Source organism: Clavelina lepadiformis, chromosome 5 (assembly GCF_947623445.1).
Source record: "Clavelina lepadiformis chromosome 5, kaClaLepa1.1, whole genome shotgun sequence".
In the NCBI taxonomy this organism is placed as follows: domain Eukaryota; kingdom Metazoa; phylum Chordata; class Ascidiacea; order Aplousobranchia; family Clavelinidae; genus Clavelina; species Clavelina lepadiformis.
In genome coordinates, this window is record NC_135244.1 from 1294221 (window position 1) to 1316162 (window position 21942).

The window sequence follows — 21942 nt, forward strand, 5'->3', positions numbered from 1 at the left end:
CCTACCACACTGCAAGGCTACGCATAGCTAAATAATAAATATGCATTTGTTCAGTAACGTGTCAATGTTTTAGATTAAACCATAATGAATTGTCAGCTTGCCACATAACAGCAAGAACGAAATAAATCTTGTTCAGAACAATTCTCTTATGAATGAGAAGCCTAATTTTCCTGTTTCTACAATTCTGAAGGAAAACTTGATGTGGTAAAGGTTTACTGCAGGTTAGTAATCATTAAAGTTTTATTTATTCAATTTATTATATATTATTTATTTTATCATTGAAGTTTTAGAAAGTTTTTAAACCTGTTTTTTCGTGTGATCTTAAACAAATGTAGTTCTATTATAGTTTTTGCTAAATTGTTGATCTCATTTTCACAACGTTGATTACCTAGACTGGTATATATGGTAGCTTTCGAAAGTTTTACAAGTGGTTTAAGTGCAGACGACAGTTGACGAATTCAAGTTTTTGAAATCACTTCACGAGCCAACACACTGTTTGGTCGTCCGCTAATTGGCGAAGTGATACCTTTGAACTTAGAAAAAATTCACGATATGAAAATACACGTTTGTATAGTTTAAGAAGGTGATGTTTCCCTGATAAACTTTTGTAATTTGTAGATCCAGTGAAAGCTTGGTGTTTTATCTTTTTTTAAATAAATTTCTGTTCAACACTTTTTCATCTCATCATTGACATCGGAAATAAGCGAATACGTATTCCTAAATATTAAACAACAACAATACTCCTAACAATTAAACAGGCTCTTAATTTTCAAGTTAAATAAAACTATTGACCAATGCAAAGCAGTACAATATCAAAAATTCAATCTTTGCCATCTGTCAACTCTTTTATAATATAATTCCGGTGCAGTCATGATCACTCATTCCCAAACGAAGTAAGTTAGACTCTGACACAGCGTTGGCTTTCGCTAAGTAACAAGAACGACTTCCACTGAATAGTCTTATATGTTGTATAAGCGATATGCAGACGAAATACAAACAATCGCTTTATTTAGGAAAACATAATATTGTAATCTCTGAGTAGCAAGAAGCTAGAGAAATTAAAGTAACAAAAACATTAAAACGAGCATTTACTTAAAATCTACCAGCACCGAAATGTAGGTATGACGTTCGTCATATCAAGAGCCTTGACCGCTTTGGCTTGCTCAGCAGCGCCATATAGCGGTGACAAAAATATCGATGTGAAATTGCGGTAGAGCAAGTTCCCGATATTACCAGGAATAATACTACAAAACGTTGCGGTAACCGGACCGTGACGTTATTGCACGAAACGTAATCGCCAGGAAGAAACGCACAGTGTAAATGACGGAATTAGAAACCCAACGACGCCTGGCGCGGTTGCCAATGGCAACAATCTCCGTAGAAGCGGAATGTGAAACGCGTTGAAGTGTATCGGTGTATGACGTCATAGACTGGGTAGGGTTAGTCCGGGTTTAGGTCAAAAGACTTTGCACAACTCTGCAGTATTCCGGAGCCGTGGACACATAAATAACGACGCGGGAAATGAAAAGAAAAAACACGGCGAGAAATCGAAAGAAAACCCGATCGACGAGTTCAGTTGTCGGCCACAATACAACGCTGGGATATTAACAATTGAGATAGAGGGGCCTTGATAATAGAAATATAAAAACAATTGACGTAATAATCGAGAAAAAGCAATATGTAACGTCATAAAGGGTGGAGGAAACGCTTCAGTGGTTAGATGGGTCGTGTAGTTCTTTGACGGCGGAGAGAACCCGTTTGATTTGTTCTGGTTTGGTGACCCCGAGATCCTTTGAGAAAAAATTTTCAGTTTAAGCAATCAACCGTGATAAGAATCATGAAGATAATCCAAAGATACGAAAAAAGAATTCGAAATGGGGCGATATCTTGCGTGAACAATGCATTGTTTCAACAGCAACAAACATTTACAACACTTTGCATGGTTTTAAATTTACTTCATAAATTTTGTACGACCAATTTCTATCTGACGGCAATCCACTTATGGCGTTATAAAATCTTTTTTATGACGTAACAATTAACGACGGTACCTTTAGTTTTGAAGCCTCCAATTTAACAAGCTGTCTTCCTTGTACGTCATTTCTGATGAACGCTTCCTTGCAATCCTGCAGATGGTGAAGATCCAACCACGACACGACTTCGTCTGAGCTCCAGCTACTCGCTGCAACGTCACAATCAACAGTTTGTTACGTCACACGCGAATAAACAAAACGCAAATAAACGAAAAATCCCGAAAGTCTAAAGTATCCCAAAGTAAATAGCTCCCGCCCTTAACCGGCGCCGCTGATTATGACGTCAAAATAGGAGGGGAGGGGACTTACCATCGGAGTCGAGCGACGTTTTCTCCTTTTTGGACGAAGATTTCTTGAATATCTTGAACATACCGCTCGAGTTCCGGTTCATCTGCTTCGACGAGTGCGGGATGCTCTCCGCGAACTGCTGGAACAAGACGATGAAGTCATCTTCACTACGCTTCGAGTTATTCACACCACGGTTCGCGCACTCACCTCTGCGTTGTTCTGTTCGACCTGACTCAGCCACTTAATCTGCTTAATCTTCTTTATCTCACGACGGAGCCACCCGATCCAGTTGTCGAACTTCTCGGCCAGGTCGTGACCTAGATCCTGAAAGGTCAAAGTTAACTTATGACGACATTCATGACATAATAATTAAAAGTAATCAATTACAAAAATAGTTGACAATCCCGTCCAACCTGCGCCCTTCTGCTTAAAATCGCATCCAGCTGCGCCTCGAGGTCAAGCACTACCACCACAAATTCTGCCACCAAGTGGTGACCTGCCATCTTGGTCACTCTCCCTTGAGGGCGCAATTTCACGTTGAGACGAAGCAGGGTGGAGACGGAAGGGAGAAGCTCTTCTTTCAATGACACGTCATCGCCAATCGATTCATTTACGCTGCGTCACAAACAACAGTATGACGTTAACAATGAAAAATGCCAATCGAGTGAGAAACCGGGGTTTATTCCAAGTTTTTGGGGGTTACAGGGGTCAATTATACCTCGCGGCAATGGCGGTGGCTGTTTCAGCGATTTGTCCGACCATGAAAACTTCATTGTCCGTGAGAAGTTCAAAGTTTGACTGCTGGCTCCGGTCCCATTGCTTCTCTTCCCACGACTTCAATGCAACCTCAAGCCTCTGTGAAATAACAAACGACATTATTGGACAGTTATGACGCAACAATACATCGTGTTATGACTTAACAAAGCACCCACCCTGTCCCTGGCCAGCATTTGGACTCTGTTCTTATGCTTGATCTTCACTATGCCCGGTGGTTGGAGCCAGGCTTCCCCGTCTGTCTGCATCGGAACCGGTTCATCTCCTATTATGACGTAATATTACAACAATGGCGCTTGTGACGTAATTATGCGGCAGCTTTGTGATCTTTCTTACCTAATATGGTGATCTTCACAGACCTGCATTGAGCAATGCGGTGTTGCTGCAGCACACCGTCAGGCACCACTATGGCCATGCCCAGCTGTACAGTGCTGAACACCGCCACCACCTCCAGCACCTTGTCGTTGTAGGACGGCGCCAGGAATATCTGCGGGTGCGAGATGAAATGTTGAAATTACAATTCCAGCTCAAAGAATGCTCAAAGAATTTTGGAAAAAAACTTTCTTTATTGATAATTTTTAGAGATTTCCCGCTAAATGGCGCACTCACCTCATTTGCTGACTTGGAGCCCCAGAAGTTGGCGCCCCCTGCGTAGGAGGGGATGTTTAGCACGACGATGCCCTGTAAGGCCGGGAGAGGAATATGGTGCCCGTCGCATTCGAGCTTAATGCGCTGCTCCAGGTTCTTGTAGGTCTTCACCGCGAACTCTTTGGTGGCGAGCATGCCATACCACACCCTGTTCTTCGTGCGGCTGCGCACATAGACATCATAATACATTACCGCAACATAGGCATCTAAGCAAATCTCGACAGCCACTGTATCATTTCTGACGTCATAGACGGACGACCCACCTGCATTTTTTAGGGTTTTCTTCGCGTTTTCGGTGAAAGTCCAAAGTGATTTTTGCGTCGAGTCCAATCCCGATGTAATTATTCATGACGCATTTCTCACTGAACAAACTGTTAAAGCTGCGGTAAAAAACAAAAAACTTCTTGACAATCGCTGCTTCTATCGGCTGCTACTACAGCATTGTGCTATGATATGGTCGAAGAAATCCTTACACAGAGTCGTCGGTCTGTAGTAGCGGTGTGGCAGGCGCGCATAGAGCATCAGCGTTCGCAAGCAGGACCCGACTCAAAAAACTGTTCCGGCTGTGGGCGCTATAGAGCGGGTTGATGGCTGAACAACAAACACGGCAAGGTCATGACACGGAACGGATATGACGTTGATCGTAGAAGTTAATGAAAAAACTTATTTCAAGAAAAGATCATTATGACGTAATAGATGAAAGCACTTACGCGTCGAAAAAGATTTTTTCTGAGAAAAGCTGGAAATTTCCCGGATGCTGTGAGACGAGAGACCTGCAATTAAAACGATTCTTTCACAATTATACCGATTGTTTGGTAACAAAGGCTAAAACCAAAACCACTTAGAAATAGCATCATAAGCAGAATATTCAGGATACGAAAGAACGTGACAGACTTCCAAGAGGTTGCCATAGCTACAACAATGACCGACCTTCTCTGCGCGTGGCGGCCGATGCGCGCGTCGGGTTCGGGCTCACTGACGATTGTCTGGTGTATTTCTCGAACATGGGGGCTTCGTGGATCGTTGTGGGGGTGGAGGGAGCCGATTTCGACATGGGGCGGGCGGTAGGGGGAAGAAGAAGGCTGGGGGACCTGAAAAAAGTAAAATGATGACGTAAAACACGATCGAGAGTCGCGAATTCAAGATAAAACCGCTTCATCCCGCTTCAAACCAGGAACATTTTGTTTCATATCAATCTGATGTTACATAACAGTAAAGATGAACATAACAAACAGGAACAACTAAAACACAAAGGCGCACTAACGTGTCTATTTTAAGAGCTTCTTTCGCCGCTGACGTCACATCCTCCTGCTGGGAGTCGACAAATGAGGTTTTTACCAGAGGAACGCTTTCTTCTTCTTCATAGGGAACAGAGAGCTTCTTCTGAAGACCTGGATGATTCTGGTCATCCAACGCTGTTTATGAAGTCATAGATGAGCATTTTAAAGCGACCACGTCATAATACATTAAACGTAATAGATCTGACGACAAATGATATCAAATTGATTTCATAAATATTTTCACATATTCATACACTTCAGGGATGGGTCGTAGTGAAGGATAAGTTAGAAGTAACAGAGCGTACAACTGTACAGGTGCGTGTATATTCGTGTTTCAGGGGTTCTATTGTTTCGATCAACTTTTTACCGTTCTCGGCATATTCTATGATCTGTCGCACCGCTTTCTTCAGACTGTTCGCTCTCAGCATCAGCTGGGATCGTTGCTCGAACACTTTTGTTCTCTGTTGAAACATAAAGTGTTCAAAATATTTTAAGACGCAGTGGCTTGTAAAACCTGGGTGATAAGTTTTAACAGGTAAACACGTCACTCAGCAAACAAGCATGACGTCATCATGACAACATCAATAGCTTGATGTCACAAATAATCAGTTCACGATAAACAAAACGAGATGATGACAACGCTCGCGGAAGGTTCAAGTTAAATCAGTGGCTTCTTCACCTTCATCAGTTTATCCTTCCTGACTATATCCTCTGCTTCTTTGGTGGCTCCGGACTTGGATAAAGTGATCTCGTTTGATGAAGAGTCATCGGTAGTGAGGACGACACCAGGGATCTGATCCCTTGCAGCATCCAGAGGCAGAGAGAGCGGTAGATCCTCCAAGATCTTGCTCACGTTCTCCACTTCCATCCGATCTGCAACCGACTTATCACGCATCGATGACTCCGCATCGCAGGATGGGACGGAACACGGGAGCACTATGCCCTCCTCTTCTCTCTAAAAATGTTTCACGATTATGACGAAACAATCACAACGTGCGTCACTGTTGCCATATGGCTAACAAAATAAATGACCAACAGCACATTACTCAAGTTGATGAAGTGATTATGACGTCATAGTTCTCACCTGTTGTTCGAGCTCAGCGAGTCTCCTCTCGGTGGAGAGAGTGTTGATGAGGGATGCCAACTTCTCCTCCAGCTTCTGGCACTTGAGAGGGAGCTCATCATCTCCGCTCTTCTCCTGACCCACCTTCGCCACGAAGTCCTTCACCGTCTCGCATAACACACTGCGTTTGTGACGTAACAATCGTACCATTGTGAATCACCGAATGAGAGCAAATTTTATCGATTTTTAGTTAAGGGCAGACGGAAGTAGCAAAATATTGGATAAATATTTCAAAAAAATCGCACAACAACAACGTACGAAGCGGAATTGACGACTTTGGAGGTTTTGTCCGAGTTCAGAATGGTGCTGAGGTGGTCAGCCACCGTGTGCTCGTACTGCGTCATAGGAAGCTGAAGCACCTTGTGATCGAGTGCTTCGTCCACGACCGTTGGTATCGTCAGAGGGAGTTTCCCTTCGTAAGTCAACACGCTCCACCTGAAACGTTGTGAGCATAACAAATTTAATTGTGTCGTGGTCGCGAGCCAGGCGTCAGTAGTAGAACCCACCTGTCCAGTAACTTGGCGCTGGCTCGTTCGTATCTCTCTATGATGGATGGAACTTGGGTGTCGTCGTCACACATATTGCCCCAACCCATCACTTGGGCCAAGTCGTTGCCCGTACCAAGGGGTAATACCCCAACCTGAGCCTGATGATGTCAATGTTGGCAGTTAGTAATAATCATTAAGTTAGCAGGGAAAAAATTGATTACAAGCGCATTGCTGTTACTTAGTTATTGATGGATCAGTAACTTTTAACAACGATCGCAATCGTCGTTAAAAATATAATGAAAATTTTACGTCACAAACTAAACCGCCATAGACGTCACAAGCGGGCAAATTTACCTTTGAGGATAATTTGAGTTTGTCCATCTCCGACAAAACCCAACCCACGGAACCGTCTCCGCCACAAATGAGAATACGAAACATGTCGAATTTGCGGAACATCTGGAGCCTAAACTAGCAGGTGGCATGGTTAAAAGGATGAAGACAAATTGACGGCAGGAGCCACGCCACACTCACCCGATCTGTGGCCCCGAGCACATGAGATCAAAAACCTGCGCCGGGTTGAGGAACTGACGGAACCTGCGGAGAAATTTGACGCCCTGGTTGTCCCCGCTCTTTGAGTTGACGAAGACGAGCAAGGGGCTGGTGCAGTTCGAAGAGGGCACAGCCTGCCAGTAATCTAACCAGAAGTAAATTATTCATCATTTAAAAGTTTCCTCGGCGGATACAGTATTTCCGCAATTAATGTTTGGGGAACGACACGAAAGCGGAACAATAATACGGAAAACAGCGCCACAAAGTGTTAGGAGACGTACCGTCGGAGTCGGAGTTGATAGCGGTGGGCGGAACTATGGAAAGCTTACACGACCCGATAGGACACTTCACACCAAGCTGGGACTTGCAAGATGTATGCACCTGTGTGTGTGATGTGTTAAGATGAGATACTACGCTATAATATGTACAGAGTAAGTAGGGCACGCAGTCTGTTGCTAAAGATAGGCGGTCAGGTGAAGGGAATGAGTATGTAAGAAGTTGCAAGTTAGAGTTAAATTAAAGTTAGATTTACACTAAGTTTAGGTTACTTTGTTATAACATTTAAGTTAGATTAACAAGGAACCATGGACAATAACGTCAAATGCTCGATCGCAAACACATGCAGCACGTCATGGAGGACGCATGACGTCACTTACGACTGATCTGCACCAGAGACACCTCCAGTCCTGCATCCGGAGCACGCTTCCGCACGTTTTATCGCAGACGACGCACTTGGCGCTGACGGGGAGGTTGCCCTCCAACCACTGATGTGGAATCCAGAGCTGAGAAAAAAACAGAGAATAGTCCCAAAAATTAACTCATTTTCCCAAGAAGAATCAATTCGTTGCATAAAAAACTAAAATCTCAAACAGTTCGCTTTAAAATATAAAAGTCTGAGGTGTAATACAGTAGTTACGTAGCATATAACAATCGTTTAATTGTGACGTCACTCTGAGTAAGGGGACTTACCCCGTCTTCGTCTTCAATGACGTGTTTGCCGACGGTGGCCAGCGTGGTCCACTTACATCCGTTGGTCGCCTTCGCCGCGCACCTCTTATGGGCCTTGAACTTGCAAACTGCGTAGTCATAGTTTCGTTAAAATAACAATAGCGACCCCCCATCGATTCATAACGACAATAAAACTATTGTGACGTGGATTATGAAAATATTTTAAGAAAACAATTCCGAGCAGAAAATAGCATCAGTTACGTCACACAATAGCGTTTGTTGAACAATATTCGGAAGGAAAGTTCAATGGAACTTTAGGAGTTTTATTTCCCAAGTCAAAATTGCGTCTGAAGCTTTGTTGAAAGAACCTCCCCAAATATAATCACGATTCACTTCACAATATTCTGGCGTAAGATGCGAACAACGATATTCGTTTGTTAATCTTCGTTAAAATTACGACGCTAACTACAGGGATCAATAAAAATTAAATTTCCCGCAATAAAACCAAGGCTAGTATATTACAACAATGCATGCTCGTGATATGAATGCTTACCGTCACATGATAAACCGTGATTCATGACCCCGGACAGCACCTCACGGCAGACATTGCAGTAGGTCGGGCGGTTGTGAGTGTAGGCGTACCAGTTGTGGCCGTCTGAGAAGTTGTCCATGTACACTTGATGAGGCTGCGATAGAGAACAGACAGCTGTATGACCAGTGCAAGGACACTTGATATCTATCAACAGTGTTGGACTCACCATTTCGAGACTGACACTTTTACGCACGGATTACAGGATAAATATAGAAGACTAAAACCGCACAGAATGCTTTTTATCGTTTGTTTTGGAGATAATCTTGCGATGAAAACTAAACTCGTATTTCAAAGATGGAACTCTACAACAGAAATTCATGCGCATGTGACCGAAATACCCTGATGCGTTGGGCAACTAACCTTTCAAAATCCCAAAATAAAAAAGTGACTTTATGGCTGAAGCGCTGCAAAAAATGTCTAACATATTCTTAAAATGACGTCATTTCCTGTTATTCTTAACGCTTAAAATGGCAACAAAAAATAACTTCAGCACTTAATCTACTACTCCACGCAAAGCACAAAACAATTATACGACAGCTTCTATTCTTCAGTAATAATGATCTCTGCCCCGTAACAATCCCTTCTTACAAGTGCACGGCCGTTTAATAGCTGAGCAATGGCATTATGACGACACAAAGTAAGGCAAATAACTTGGATTGTTCAATTGTTTACCGAACAAAGGTTGATTTGCTGAGCAAACCTGTTAATTTAGCTTTAAAAGATCATATCGTTCTATTGTAATACTCGTAATCAGGCAATCACTAGGGTCTAGCTTCGATGTGGAGGAGCACACAATATTAATATTTTGTGATTTGTAGAAATTTTTCCACGAAGACAAAATGAAAAAGTTTCCCCAACTGTGTCATAAATACCCGCTTTGCAAAGTTTACGATGTTGGAAGGTTTTACGATGGATCCGATTGTTTATATTCCATCGCGCGGTTGTTTTCAAACCAAACATACGCGAGAGACTCGGTCACACAGATACGGCAGAATGCAAACACAAACACTACAGCGAGCATTTCACACAAAGTTACGCACGTGTTGGGCTGTGACGTCATAAAAAAAGAAACACTCGACCTACCGAGTAAAATTCGCGAGCTTGGACGGCTTTTATGGCGGAAATCCATTCATCCATTTCCTTGCGGGATTCCGCACAAAGGATGATGTTGTAGTTGGGGCCAATGATCTGCAAAAAGCGCGTCACAAAGGTAAATGTTGGTCTGTGACTAAAATTTGGAGCAAAAAGTCTCCGTTTCCATCGAATAATTGGAGAAAAAGCCAACTGTAGCCAAAAAGAAATTGTAGCAAGACGAGTAAGTAGATGAAATATAAGACATGGAAATTGATGACTTGGCGCCTAAGAACATTAGCCCACATTGAACCCATATGAACCTACGGTACGTAACGTACGCTCAGAGCGATCTTGGAACGCTCTAAAAATAGATCGAAAATTATGCCTTTTCAAAAATGTCTCGTAACTATCGAATTTCGGCATAAACGTGCACAATAAATAGACGAGGTGATTATTTCGCCTGTGTCTATTACAAGGTAGAAAATAAAAGATGAAAACAGTCGAATTTCAAAAAATCAATTATTAAATTATCAATCATTTTATTTTCCGCAAAAGCGCGGTGGGGACGAAAAATTCAAGTCAGATGTTACTAACACGCGCCAATGAACAGGAAAAAGTTAAAAATTTGGAACTGGACGGGAAAATTTGCGAAAGAAAAAACTTCCCACTCACCGAGAATGTGCAGTTGACCTTCTTTGTACTTTTCTCTGCCACGCTGGAGTCTGTGAGGTCAAGTTCATCAAAGATCTCCGACTGTGAGCAAATAAACGAAGATAAAGCGTCGAATAACCTTGCACCAATCAGAGCATTCACTACATGGAAAAGATTGCCGTAAAATTATGTTGCGTGAATCAGTGCGAGCTTTTCTCCGTTAATAACACAAACACTGATTTCCATGAACGCAACATTTCGCGCTCGTGCTGTCAATAAATCATTGTGGCCTCAAGCAATAATTACGTCAGAATTCAAACGTCATATTTTCCATCATTAAAGTTGTAAAACAAGTGACCGGAAACAAAATGTAATCTTGTGAAATCTTTTATTACGTCATAATGAAGTTCCGACGCTATAGTGAAATCAAACAAAAGAGTGTTGTTTTCTTGTCACACTGGGCAATGATGTTGCCATGGACACCAAAGAGCTACCAAATGACACTCGATTACGTGGAGGCATCATCCTGTATTAAAATATTGTAACTTACGTTTTCGTGTTTGGCAAAATAAAGTCTCCTCGGACGAAGTTTGAAGTATCGTGAACGCGACCTCTGGAAGAATAAGAAACAACTGACAGCGTTATTAGGCACCTTGTACACCGCATTGCAAGTTCGAAGGTCACTGGGTGTCAGCAGCACACATGCGGCTCGCAAGATAGAAAATTAATCCACACAAACTAAACAACTGTAAGCTTTATATAGACATCGAAAATTCCGAAGAATTTCAGAGAATAAATGACAAGCAAAGCAGTGAATTGACGCTGATATTTACAAACCTCACCTGGAATGACATAGACGCTTGTTTCTGTAGGTAGCCCTCCTTTATGCAGGCCTGGAAAATAAACATGGTGAAAAGATCAACTTAAAACCAAGTTATATATAGAAGTTTTATCGAGATAAAAGTGAGCCATTGTGCGATCACGTTTGATAAGGTATTGATCCAAAATTTTGCAACCTGAACCAAAACACCAGCGCATGTGCGCAGTCTAAAATCTTAAAGTCTAATTTTATAAGAAGCAGAATATTGGAATTACGACTCGTACGTTGAATGGGTACAAAAGCCAAAACAGCAGAAAGCATATTATCTGTCATACGTTTCGGTCGATACATAAACCTTTTTAATGCACCCATCACTCTAAAAATTAAACGCATGTAGGCAGATGTCACGAAGTGATACAATTTAGCAAACACCACGCTACCACAAATGTCTATGATGTAACATACCGCAACCTCAAAGTACGAGCTTGTCTGTGTAGTCTTACACACAGCATCGGAAGAGCTCAGTTATAGATTAAAGGTTTACGACATTGCGTGGATTAATTTAAAACTTTAGTAGCTCTGGGTACTCACTGCAACATCACATGAAAGTATTCCCGTAAAGTTACCAAAACATTTCCCTTTCCTGTTTTAAAATAACTTGGAACTTATTCCAGTAAATTTCACACCGGTTCATCACCTTTCGCTGCGTGGAGCATTCCACGTGAAACTTGCGACGGAAATCTACTTCCGACATTGCGACAAAATAATCCTTCCCTGGTGCAGATAGCTATCCAGGCTTGCAGGCTGGCCAGTTCATTTGAATACGTTTGCACCCGTGTTGCACGTACGACCAGTTAAGAGCAGTTATAAATAGCACTGACGGAGAGAGGTCGTGCGCGTTTTACTCGCATCCATTCAGTGATATAATTAATTGAAATATCTACAGGACAATAGAAACGTGGTTGCCGTGATTCGCTTGATTGGTCGCGTGTGGAAAACGATAAATGTTACCACATCAACATAATCAAGGCTGACATCGGTTCTAACCGGTTGTGACAATGAGGCGACCGAAATAGCAACAGTCGCCTGTTTACGAAGGTTATTATTCCACCGATAATGAAATTCTTCGACCTATCTATTCCCTGGGCGAATCATTCGCTTCTTAATATCGCGCGCAATTCACAGAGGACAAATAACCAGGTATATTTGAGTGATAAGAGAAATCAAACCTCGCTTCTGCAACAAACAAAACAAAGCTACGAGGTTGACAATTGACATCTTATTAGCGACCGAAGTTTCAAAGAACAAAACAATCATGTGTGGATGAGATGTTTGTTCGAAAACATCGTCTGTCACGTCTGCATGGACGGTCGACTTAGCTGAAAGCGCCCGTGCAGCTAGTCGACCAAAATAGATGAAAGGTTTTCAAGGGGAGCAACAAGCAGCAGGTCAATAGCTAGCAAAAGCTGGCTCGATATACGGTGAGTGCTTTCACTGAAACACAGGCGAGTGCATCCGGCGTAGCAAGGCCTCCAGGACAAACTCTTATGCGACTTCGCACGATTTAATCTACATTGAATACACGCAGCTATCTCACATAGTGACGTAACAATTGAGTACAGATCACTGTTGCAAGCGTGTAACAGCTGTCGCGTCACGCATGAGGATTGTGACGCATTTGGTGCAGGAAAATGTTCAAATCATTGCTGTAGAATGTAGATATTCCCGCACCATGATTGCAACCAAGACGACGAATTGGTTCGAAACCATGACAAAAAACAGTGAATCATTATAATTAATAACGAGGTCGACTGTGAGACAACAAATGATTTTTAAAGCCAGAAAATTCCAATCTGTTCAGCCTTGACGGAGCCGGTAAACGAGGCTCGTTACCTACCCCCCGATCCGTGCAAAACAACCCTAAATGGTTTATTTTTAGCTGCAAGTTTAAAACAAGCGGAAAAGTAAATTCGATTTCATGCCAAAACTTTGCTTAAAGCCACAATAGACATCAAAGAGGAATTTCAACCAGAAATAATTTGAAAGCAATGACAGCGATGCGCGGATAATACGCGCGGCGTTCTGTCGTCACAGAACGAACCGGTGTCAGCGTAGGATTATATTTGGCACGACCGACATTAAGCTGCTTTCCCGGGGGTGGAAACCGCTGGTTTTATTGATCCAGAGTCATCCTGATCCCATCCGAGGCCATCAATTATTCATCCATCGATGAAAGAAGACTTGCTCGTAGTGTTTCCTATTATGACGTCACAAACATGTACACGCAAGCCACGGGGTGAATGGAGTTACCGCATTGCTATCATCAACACACTTGACCCCTACAACGAGGTCACTAACACGAGCGAAATAAGCTATAAATAACGACACTCGATACGTAATAAAGACCATTGTTATGCAAAGCGAGCGTGGTGGGAGGAACTTGGCCTTAGTCAATAACAAAGCATAGCACCCACTTACTAACAGTTACGTATCCACACGTCATCAAATACGTATGATGACGTACTGTTTACTGCGGCTAACTGTAAATAACCCTCTCAATAGATTCAGTTCGCAATAACGAGTATTAACAGATAGGCATCACAAGCACATCGGCCATAACACGTCTCAGCTTTGTCCAATGCTTCTGCGGTACAGAGGCTGCTTCGGCAGATAATTGAGTTAGCATCGACATTTTCACGCACCGTGGGTATCTATAACGGGATGGATCGGTCATATACTCTACTATTCATGCGCATAACAACGGCAAAGCTTCGGTGGGATTTTAATCATAAGCGCCTTCGGTGCATACGTCATAATATGGAAAGCGCTTCTACGAAGATTTAAGTGGATTGTCTTGAGACAGCCACAATTTCACCGGACAAAATCGTCGGTTTAAAGCTATTTTTCATGGTTTCTTGTCAATCTAACTTTAGACCCAACCTGAAACTGCCTTCCATTAAACCTGAAATATCTTAAATCGACTTTTTTGCATAACAATCCTTCTAACCTAACCGCCTATCTTTAACAACGGGCTGCGTGACTTACTTACGGCAAATTAGTCACTCTGTTGTCGTCATCGTGACGTCATAGAGTTGAAAAAAGTTACTTTTCCGCTCATGCTATGACGGTTTAGAACTTTAGATTAATTTAAATACGGTTTGAGGGTAAAAAATATCTGACCCACTTAGCAAGCATAAAGTAATAATGACACAAAATAACACAAGGTTCCAGAATGCACCTCCATGTGCTACTGTACAGCGCGTTGCCTCGTACGTCATCAATGGTGGCAATTACTTTGACGCGTCATTCAAAAACCATCTTGTATTCAACGACGCCGTCTGGCGGGAAGAAAGTATGACAAAATGCGCCCCCTGAGGTGGGCAGAACTACCACAAAATATTGCACGATGCTTAGAAGTATACGCAACTCAAAAAGCTAAACTACCATATTAAAAAACGTATTTAAAAAGAACAAATAAATGTTCCACATTTAAATCACACGGCGACCTGTTACCTATGATTATAATCAATAATATAAGAAATAATTATTTCTTATACGATATGCGACAAGATTGTCGAAATTTTATATGATATCTAAACACAAGATCGCCAGCTATAGAGCGGCTTCTTACTTAAAAGCATCTGTCTTTGTGGAGGGCGATGTGAAGTCGAAACTCTATAAAAAGACCTTTCTTGACTTAACATACAAACAATGAATTCCGATGCAACGATCCAGAAAAACATGTTAAAGACAAAGGCAATAAGCGATAAAAATAACTGCACACATTTCTCTCGTAACTAAAGAAACCAGAAGATTTGTCCGAAAACGAAACCACGAACTTATGCGTCTCTTCTATTATTAGAGTCGGTTACGAAATTCAGTACGTCATCAATGACTAAGCAACCGTATAATTAACTTTCGGGATCGATAAAAAAAGATTGATTTTCAGGTAAATACGAATACTTTTCTTATTTTTAACCAAAAACTACCGCATAATGACCGAGCTCATGGCATCGTTTGGGGATGGTATATGTTGGAGGCTTGATGCAGTCGTTTAAATTATCAACTGCGTATCTTTAATGCGCCATCAAGTAGGAAATAAACATTACTTGCAATATACAACGATTGTGCGAACTTTAAAATGTTTATGAGATTTTGTTGGTCGTCACATCTTGTTAATCCTCAACGCGCGTCAAATTCCAGTGAAAAGGATTTCGTCTGAAACTTTTGGGATAAAAATAGCTGAGTTGGTTGAAAAACAAACTGGTCTCAAAGTGTACATGACCACATAACTGTGCCGGCGTTGAATCAAAGAAAGATCGAAATCAAATTGGGTGATTGTCATTCGCTGCAATAACAAATACGCCGAGGCAAAGATGTTGTTTTTTGGCGGAAAATTACCATCGGAGTCCGATCTAACGGAAGAGTCAATATTATTTCGCCACAAAGCCCTGTAATTTATAATAATTCCCAACGACAATGACCTGGAAAGACAAACAGCCTGATCACGTTGATGGTATAAAGCAATGGTGGTCGATCATTAACTAGTATTTCTCAAGCGATTCTCCAAAGTAGCTGTCGCTATGATAATAAACAAATTTGCAGCGTAACAAGCGACAATCACGTGTGTTTTGAAATCATTAGCGTACATGAGTGGTTTCATAACGTCAGGATGTTCTATAAAAGGGGGAAATTGAAACACCTCTGTAGAATCACTTCTTTAAATAAAACGAAGCCGTGGGATACAGGAAGTCCGGTCTTTCTTGGGAAAGCGGGCCTACCAGAGGGTATTTTTACAAACAGAAGCATGCTTTCACCGCCATTCATCTTATTATAACTACACTTGGGAGAATTGCACATTTTCTGACCTAATCTGAATCGAGAATGTGTCACAAATTGTGATTGGTTGGAATTCTTGAACAGGAAGCTTATTGCTGAGTCGAATTTGGAAGAATTGAGTCCACGGCAGAGGCAACTTTCCCACGAGAAGGTTCCTATTAGAAGAGAACTTCCACTTCTAAACTTCGTTGCTGGTCACCATTCCCTGGGGCGCCGAACGATCATCGAAACAAGTCAAGCGAGACAAGTACGATATTGTGACGTCTCAAAACGTCATAATCATAAAGGAAAATAGGTCACGGACACACCAGCGTATGGTGACTCCGGCCGCAGCACAGCTAAAGCTAAACAACCAGACAAATTGACAGCTTAAAAGGGAGATGTTTCTAGTTGGACTGACTAAGCAAAATATTGACGTGAAATTCAACCAATCAAAGAGCGGAAGACGACCTGGTAAGTCCATAGAAATATCAATTTTTACGGCCAAACAATGGAATATGGATCGCACACACAAATACCGATCGAGCGCAAACATCGCTAAATTAAAATTCTAAATTGGATATAAATGACGACTAAGAAAACTGAGAAATTTTAATAACAAAGCTCATTAGTCAAACAAACTGAGTTTCTCATATTTTTTCAATCTTGGTATTTTCATAACGCCTATCCAATCGTGACGTTTCCGGACTCATTGTGACGTAATAGAGGCATGAATCACTAAAAAGTTAAATGCGACGTAGCACGCTTATTACATCGAAAAGGACTTTCCTTTTGTTAACTATTTTAAAACGGAAAATAGAAAGATGTGTGGAAACCCCATTACGCATTTTTGCATTACAGACGACATATCTGGTGTGAAGGGTCGCAGCGCAGAGTACCACGACGATTTATCACGTGATCATATCGTTGTGGGTGTCTTATATCGTATTATTCCCACGAAAGTAATAAAGCTTTAATTATGTAGTTAAATGGATTATTCCGATGATGTACACCCGCATAATAGGAGATATGAAACCTGATCTAATCCCACCAGCTACAACGCTGTGCAATGATCGTATGTAAAGAGATCTACTCATAGAAGCGAAAGGAGACGTTCATTTGCGAGCGCTTCCTGGTAATAACATCTATATTCTTGAGCAAGGCATAAATAATTAACCTCACATCATTGTGCGATGGTTGTGAATCATTCAAGGCATCAGGGGCTATTTATGGCACAAGCCTCGGGCTTTCTACGAGCTCGTTTGACATTAAAGCGCAGACCGCAAGAGCTTAATGATTTCCCTTTCCCCGCTCAAATCTCACCCTTTAAAAGTGAAGCTTTATGTCAGCGCTGGCACTGATCGTGTTGCTGGTTTGTGCATTGAATTAAAGCACAGTAAGATTTTGATGGTCACGCAAGCCCACTTACATTTCTTTGCCACGCAACTTGCTAACTATAGACTCGCAGGAGGCGTGAACATCTTGCCAATTTAGGCAACGGGGAAATTAACAAAAATATTTATAAATTTAAATATACTAATTTTATTAGTAGGCTGCCAAAGACTAACAGGAAGTTTTTTAATATGATATTTTTTCAGTAAAAAATTGATGATTAACAACCTCAACAGCTATGGCTTAGCAGTAAAAAATTCATCCGTTCAAAACAAATAAAAAATTTAAACCCAGTTTAACACAAACATCTTCACAAATAGTATACAAAAAGACATCATTCAAATGCAACTGAACACAAAACCAAGAAATATGCAACTGGGGAAAATGTGAGGATTTACCTTGCTCTGGAGCTGCCTCTGCGTGGAGACTTTCCTCATAATCAGCTTTCCTTCATCATCCTGCTCCTCATCGTCACTTTCTGACGTCAGAGTCACCGAGTTGGGCAGTTCTTTCATTCTAATCGTTGATTCGCTGAACAAGAGCGATAAAAAAGTTTATCAAAGTCATGAGCATGACATCGCCTGTTGTTTGCATAATTTGCCTAAACAGGGAGCTAGTGTATGGGCTTAACGAGGTCTGAGCAAACAAACTCTCGAACTTTGTACGATCAACAACACCATGTTGCAAAGACAACATCCAAAACAATGTTTGCTGCAACATAATGCTCATCTCAACCAAGCACATAACTTTGAGCAAAACCAGAATTGCATTACATGACATCAACTACCAAGGAGTGTTCAGTGATGAACGATGGGCTTCTTCACAATGCCACTGTGTAGACGCAAAAATCATAAAACCTTATCACTTCATTACACAAATCCTGCTGGTATTACAAATAACCAGATGAACAATGCTGTAATTAAGGCGGTGACGATATAATTGTGATCAAATGAAACCGAAACAAATTAAACCCTACTTCTAAAATCCAACTCGTTTAATAATTACGGTACAAAATCTGTTACGCCGAAACGTTTGTTTCTGTCGAAAGTGCTAGGTGCTTAAAAGTGGGAACTATTGTGAAGCTACATCCATGTTAAATAACTTGGTCTGCTGGAGGACTGCAGACAGTTGGTTGACTACATACCACACGTACATATACTTATATATGGTCTAACTTGCCATGAAAAGTATTATTAAGTATTAGCTTGACACGATTAACTTACACGTATACAAATGTCTAAAATTATTTTATGAAAAGATAAGCATTCTGTTGGAAGGAAAACAAAATTAAATCAAAAAGATATTTTCACTCATGGTCATAAAATGTGTTAGTTTACAATTTTGAATAAGAAGGCGAACTCACAATCGAGTAGAAGGCTTGCTGGAGTTACTTGCTTGTTGCTGCATTAAATTGGTTGACTTCTTCTTGCCTGCCCTCAACGGCATTTCATCCATTTAAAACAATTTACAAGTCATAATTACAGTTTTAGATTAGCGAATAAAATTATACAAACCTGTTGTTTAACTTAACACTAATAGTATGGTGAGAAAAACGATGGAATTGTCAACTTAAATCTTTCTCTGTTTGTACATAAATAAACATCTTTTGGTCTAGTGAACCACCAAATGAAAATGATTTTGATGTCACAATTTGGGTAGCAAGAATCTCGTAAACAAATGAATCACACAGTTATGCACTTCTCCACTAAGCTCCACTTTTCTTTTCTGCCTTTAAAAGTCTAGGTTAGGGACCAATATTTCTAAAATTTCATTCGACCAGTTTGAAATCTACTTTTGACCAAAGAAGGTTTCCTTCACTGAGGTATAGCCTACTTGCCTGGCAGTGTTGGTATAGGCTATTTGATTAAACTAGGCTAAACCCAAAACACTGTGGATGCTGAAACTAAGAAAAAAACTGACAAATTTCCAAAAATTCGTCTACAAAACTGAAACGTACTCACTTTCAGAAAGCAAAACTTTATCACCGTATTCAGTCTTGTATTTAACCAGGTAAGGCTGCACGTAAACGGCCTGTCTTAGCAACTTGGTGCCTTACCAAGTTAGTCGATAGAGATTGTAAACCTACAGATAATCAATGACTATGTCAATGTTTGAAGCAATCACATAGGCCTAGGCTAATTTTTAAGACTTACTGGTATGCACAGCGCCTATACAGCAACACATAACTAAGCCTAGTAGTTACAGTAGCAACAAAACACCATCCACACAGCTGTAGAACTTCCAAACCAGTACCGTTTCCACCAGTGAAGCTAGCTTATTGGATGAAGTTCTGGATTTCGATCCATCTCACATCTTCCATGTTCCATGTGCAACTTAACGCTAGCATAAAATTTTCTGAATGACTTGACAGTCACTGCCGTGAGTTGCAGAGAAAAAAATATTCTTGGTTTATATAATGACGTAACCGCCACGCTTCAATGATCTCAGACAGAAGTCAAACATTAAAATCGTAAGAAAGTAAAAACATTGAAAACAAAACATATGCCTTTGTTCAAATCAATTTGGTATGTTTAAGTTCATGTCTCGAATTTTATTTATAGCTTGATAACCTCAGACAATTAATGAGGAAGTACGAAAATCAGCTACTCTCGTTTCGAGTCGATTCAAGTCGATCTACAGAGCGAAATGGAAAAGCTGATCAAATGAAACAATATCACTATAAACCATCAGCACACAAACCCTCAACAACAATCAGCACAAAGCAGACTTCACGCAAATCATAACTCAAGCTCCTACATGAACACACAAGACGTGGTAAGTGATACAAGAACTAAATGGGTCACTGTAAAAGAGCGTGGATTCACAGCCGACTTTAAACAGGGCCATACACACAATGCAAGACTGAATTAAACGATTTGTGGTGAAGTTCAAACTACACCGAGTCACCGACCGCTTCAGGCAACAAGCAGTCAGTAATCCGTCAAGTAAAATTATCACACCTGGCGTTTGAGTTCATCTGCGTTCATTGTCCGACAAATATATTGTTTATTGTCTTTTTTATTTGTAGTAATCTTTTCAAAAGTTTTCGACTTCTGTTTAAAAGTGGCCAAAAGCAATGTTCGTCAATGCTTTGCCGACAGTAAAGTTTCCGTTATCACCAACATTGCTTTCATGTTACGTTCTAGCTTAAACGTAGTCAATCTTGATAGAATATCACCTCTAGGCCTATAACTTGGTTAAGGCAACATATGCAAAGGGTCGTGCCTAGTGGATTTTTGGGACAGCCATGGTTCACATGTTCATGTGATCTTCGTCGTAGGCCTCACCTTACACTTTATCTTTAGTTTTGTTATTGAAAAAAGTGCACAGAAACTGGAACTGCGGTAAATGCTTTTCGCATACACAGCTGCAGAGAATATAATTTTAAACGTGGATTGTTAAGATGCAAACCCGGTATCAAAAAGATTTCACCGTAAACGCAAACGGCCATTTTGGCATTTAAATATCTCTTTGTTAGATTAGAAATGTTCCAAGTTGTCTGCATCATGACATCTCAGGTCCAGTGTTACCCTCGGAATTTTACCAATTGAGAACATTATAAACTCTGCAAAAAGCGTTACACCAAGTCTGTCATTGCCATCAACTATAGTACCGTTTTTCACTCCAAATTGCAGCAAACCCAAACAATGACTCAATGATTCAACAATGATTCCGGAAAAGAATAAAATCGCCTGTATTGGGAAGAATTTTGAGATCTTTCGATCTCTGTATCCTCATTTCTATAAGTGGTCGCGTTTTCTCATGAAAGAAAAGTTAAAAACGCACTAAAATGTGCTTTTTTAATTGAAGGGTTACCACACTTGAAAAGCCAAGTGCAGTGTAGAGGTAAAAATAAAATAATTTTAAAAGAAATGTGCTTTTGAAAAGAGACCTAATCTATATCCTTTGTGGGATGTTTTCAAACCTTTGCAAATTCCCTAACGTCACTAAGCGCTATCGCTATCATGGTCTATTTTTGTAGGTCAAAAATCTGCATTCACTCAAAACTGTTTTTTGCGAATTAATTCAGATGTCAATCTCAAAACTCACTTTAGGTGAAATTATATCTCAAGTTATCATTTGACTATGACTTAACCTAAACCTGTAACTGCTGTTAGATGTAATACAGTATTTTTGGTAAATTATAGTTTATAAATTTTAAATGTCGATTTTCATGTTGAAGTTTGTGTAGCTCTTTCATTATTGCAGCTTACAAAGCTTACAGTTATCCGCTTTAAAGAATAAACTCACACGTAAAGGTCAAACGTCAATTTCCGGAAACCGACAAGATTTATCACTAACTGGGATGTAACAATCTCGACTAATCTATCGTAGGTCATACTTCAAGTGATGATCCTTGTAATCCAATCAGGAATTTGAAACTTTTGATAACCAAACAGAAACTTAATTAATTAGGACAATTTGGTTATGTTATCACTCTGAGGGCATTTTGTTGATGACACAATC

The 21942-nt window shown here is 40.7% G+C and overlaps 1 protein-coding gene across 4 annotated transcripts; it reads right to left on the minus strand.

Moving 5' to 3' along the window:
* Nucleotides 1–991: 991 nt before the first annotated feature.
* Nucleotides 992–19800, minus strand: LOC143458674 (diacylglycerol kinase delta-like). 4 transcript variants are annotated; one of them, XM_076955520.1, is made up of 31 exons: nucleotides 18839–19800; nucleotides 17874–18006; nucleotides 11288–11338; nucleotides 10996–11058; nucleotides 10467–10547; nucleotides 9804–9908; nucleotides 8682–8814; nucleotides 8150–8256; nucleotides 7837–7962; nucleotides 7462–7561; nucleotides 7163–7325; nucleotides 6986–7094; nucleotides 6650–6789; nucleotides 6402–6578; nucleotides 6105–6264; nucleotides 5700–5975; nucleotides 5388–5481; nucleotides 5005–5155; nucleotides 4671–4831; nucleotides 4451–4513; nucleotides 4214–4331; nucleotides 4004–4120; nucleotides 3702–3903; nucleotides 3429–3579; nucleotides 3251–3357; nucleotides 3037–3173; nucleotides 2732–2933; nucleotides 2526–2642; nucleotides 2340–2457; nucleotides 2049–2179; nucleotides 992–1790 (listed from the first exon to the last, which is right to left on the minus strand). In XM_076955520.1, the coding sequence occupies exons 1-31, from the start codon at nucleotides 18928–18930 to the stop codon at nucleotides 1710–1712; spliced, it is 3966 nt and encodes a 1321-aa protein (XP_076811635.1). In that variant the 5' UTR covers nucleotides 18931–19800; the 3' UTR covers nucleotides 992–1709. The 4 variants fall into 4 exon arrangements, with proteins under 4 accessions (XP_076811635.1, XP_076811636.1, XP_076811637.1 ...); XM_076955521.1 differs by having other exon boundaries at nucleotides 2340–2454; nucleotides 18839–19799; XM_076955522.1 differs by lacking the exons at nucleotides 17874–18006; nucleotides 18839–19800 and adding an exon at nucleotides 11963–14589.
* Between the last annotated feature and the right edge of the window lie 2142 nt (nucleotides 19801–21942).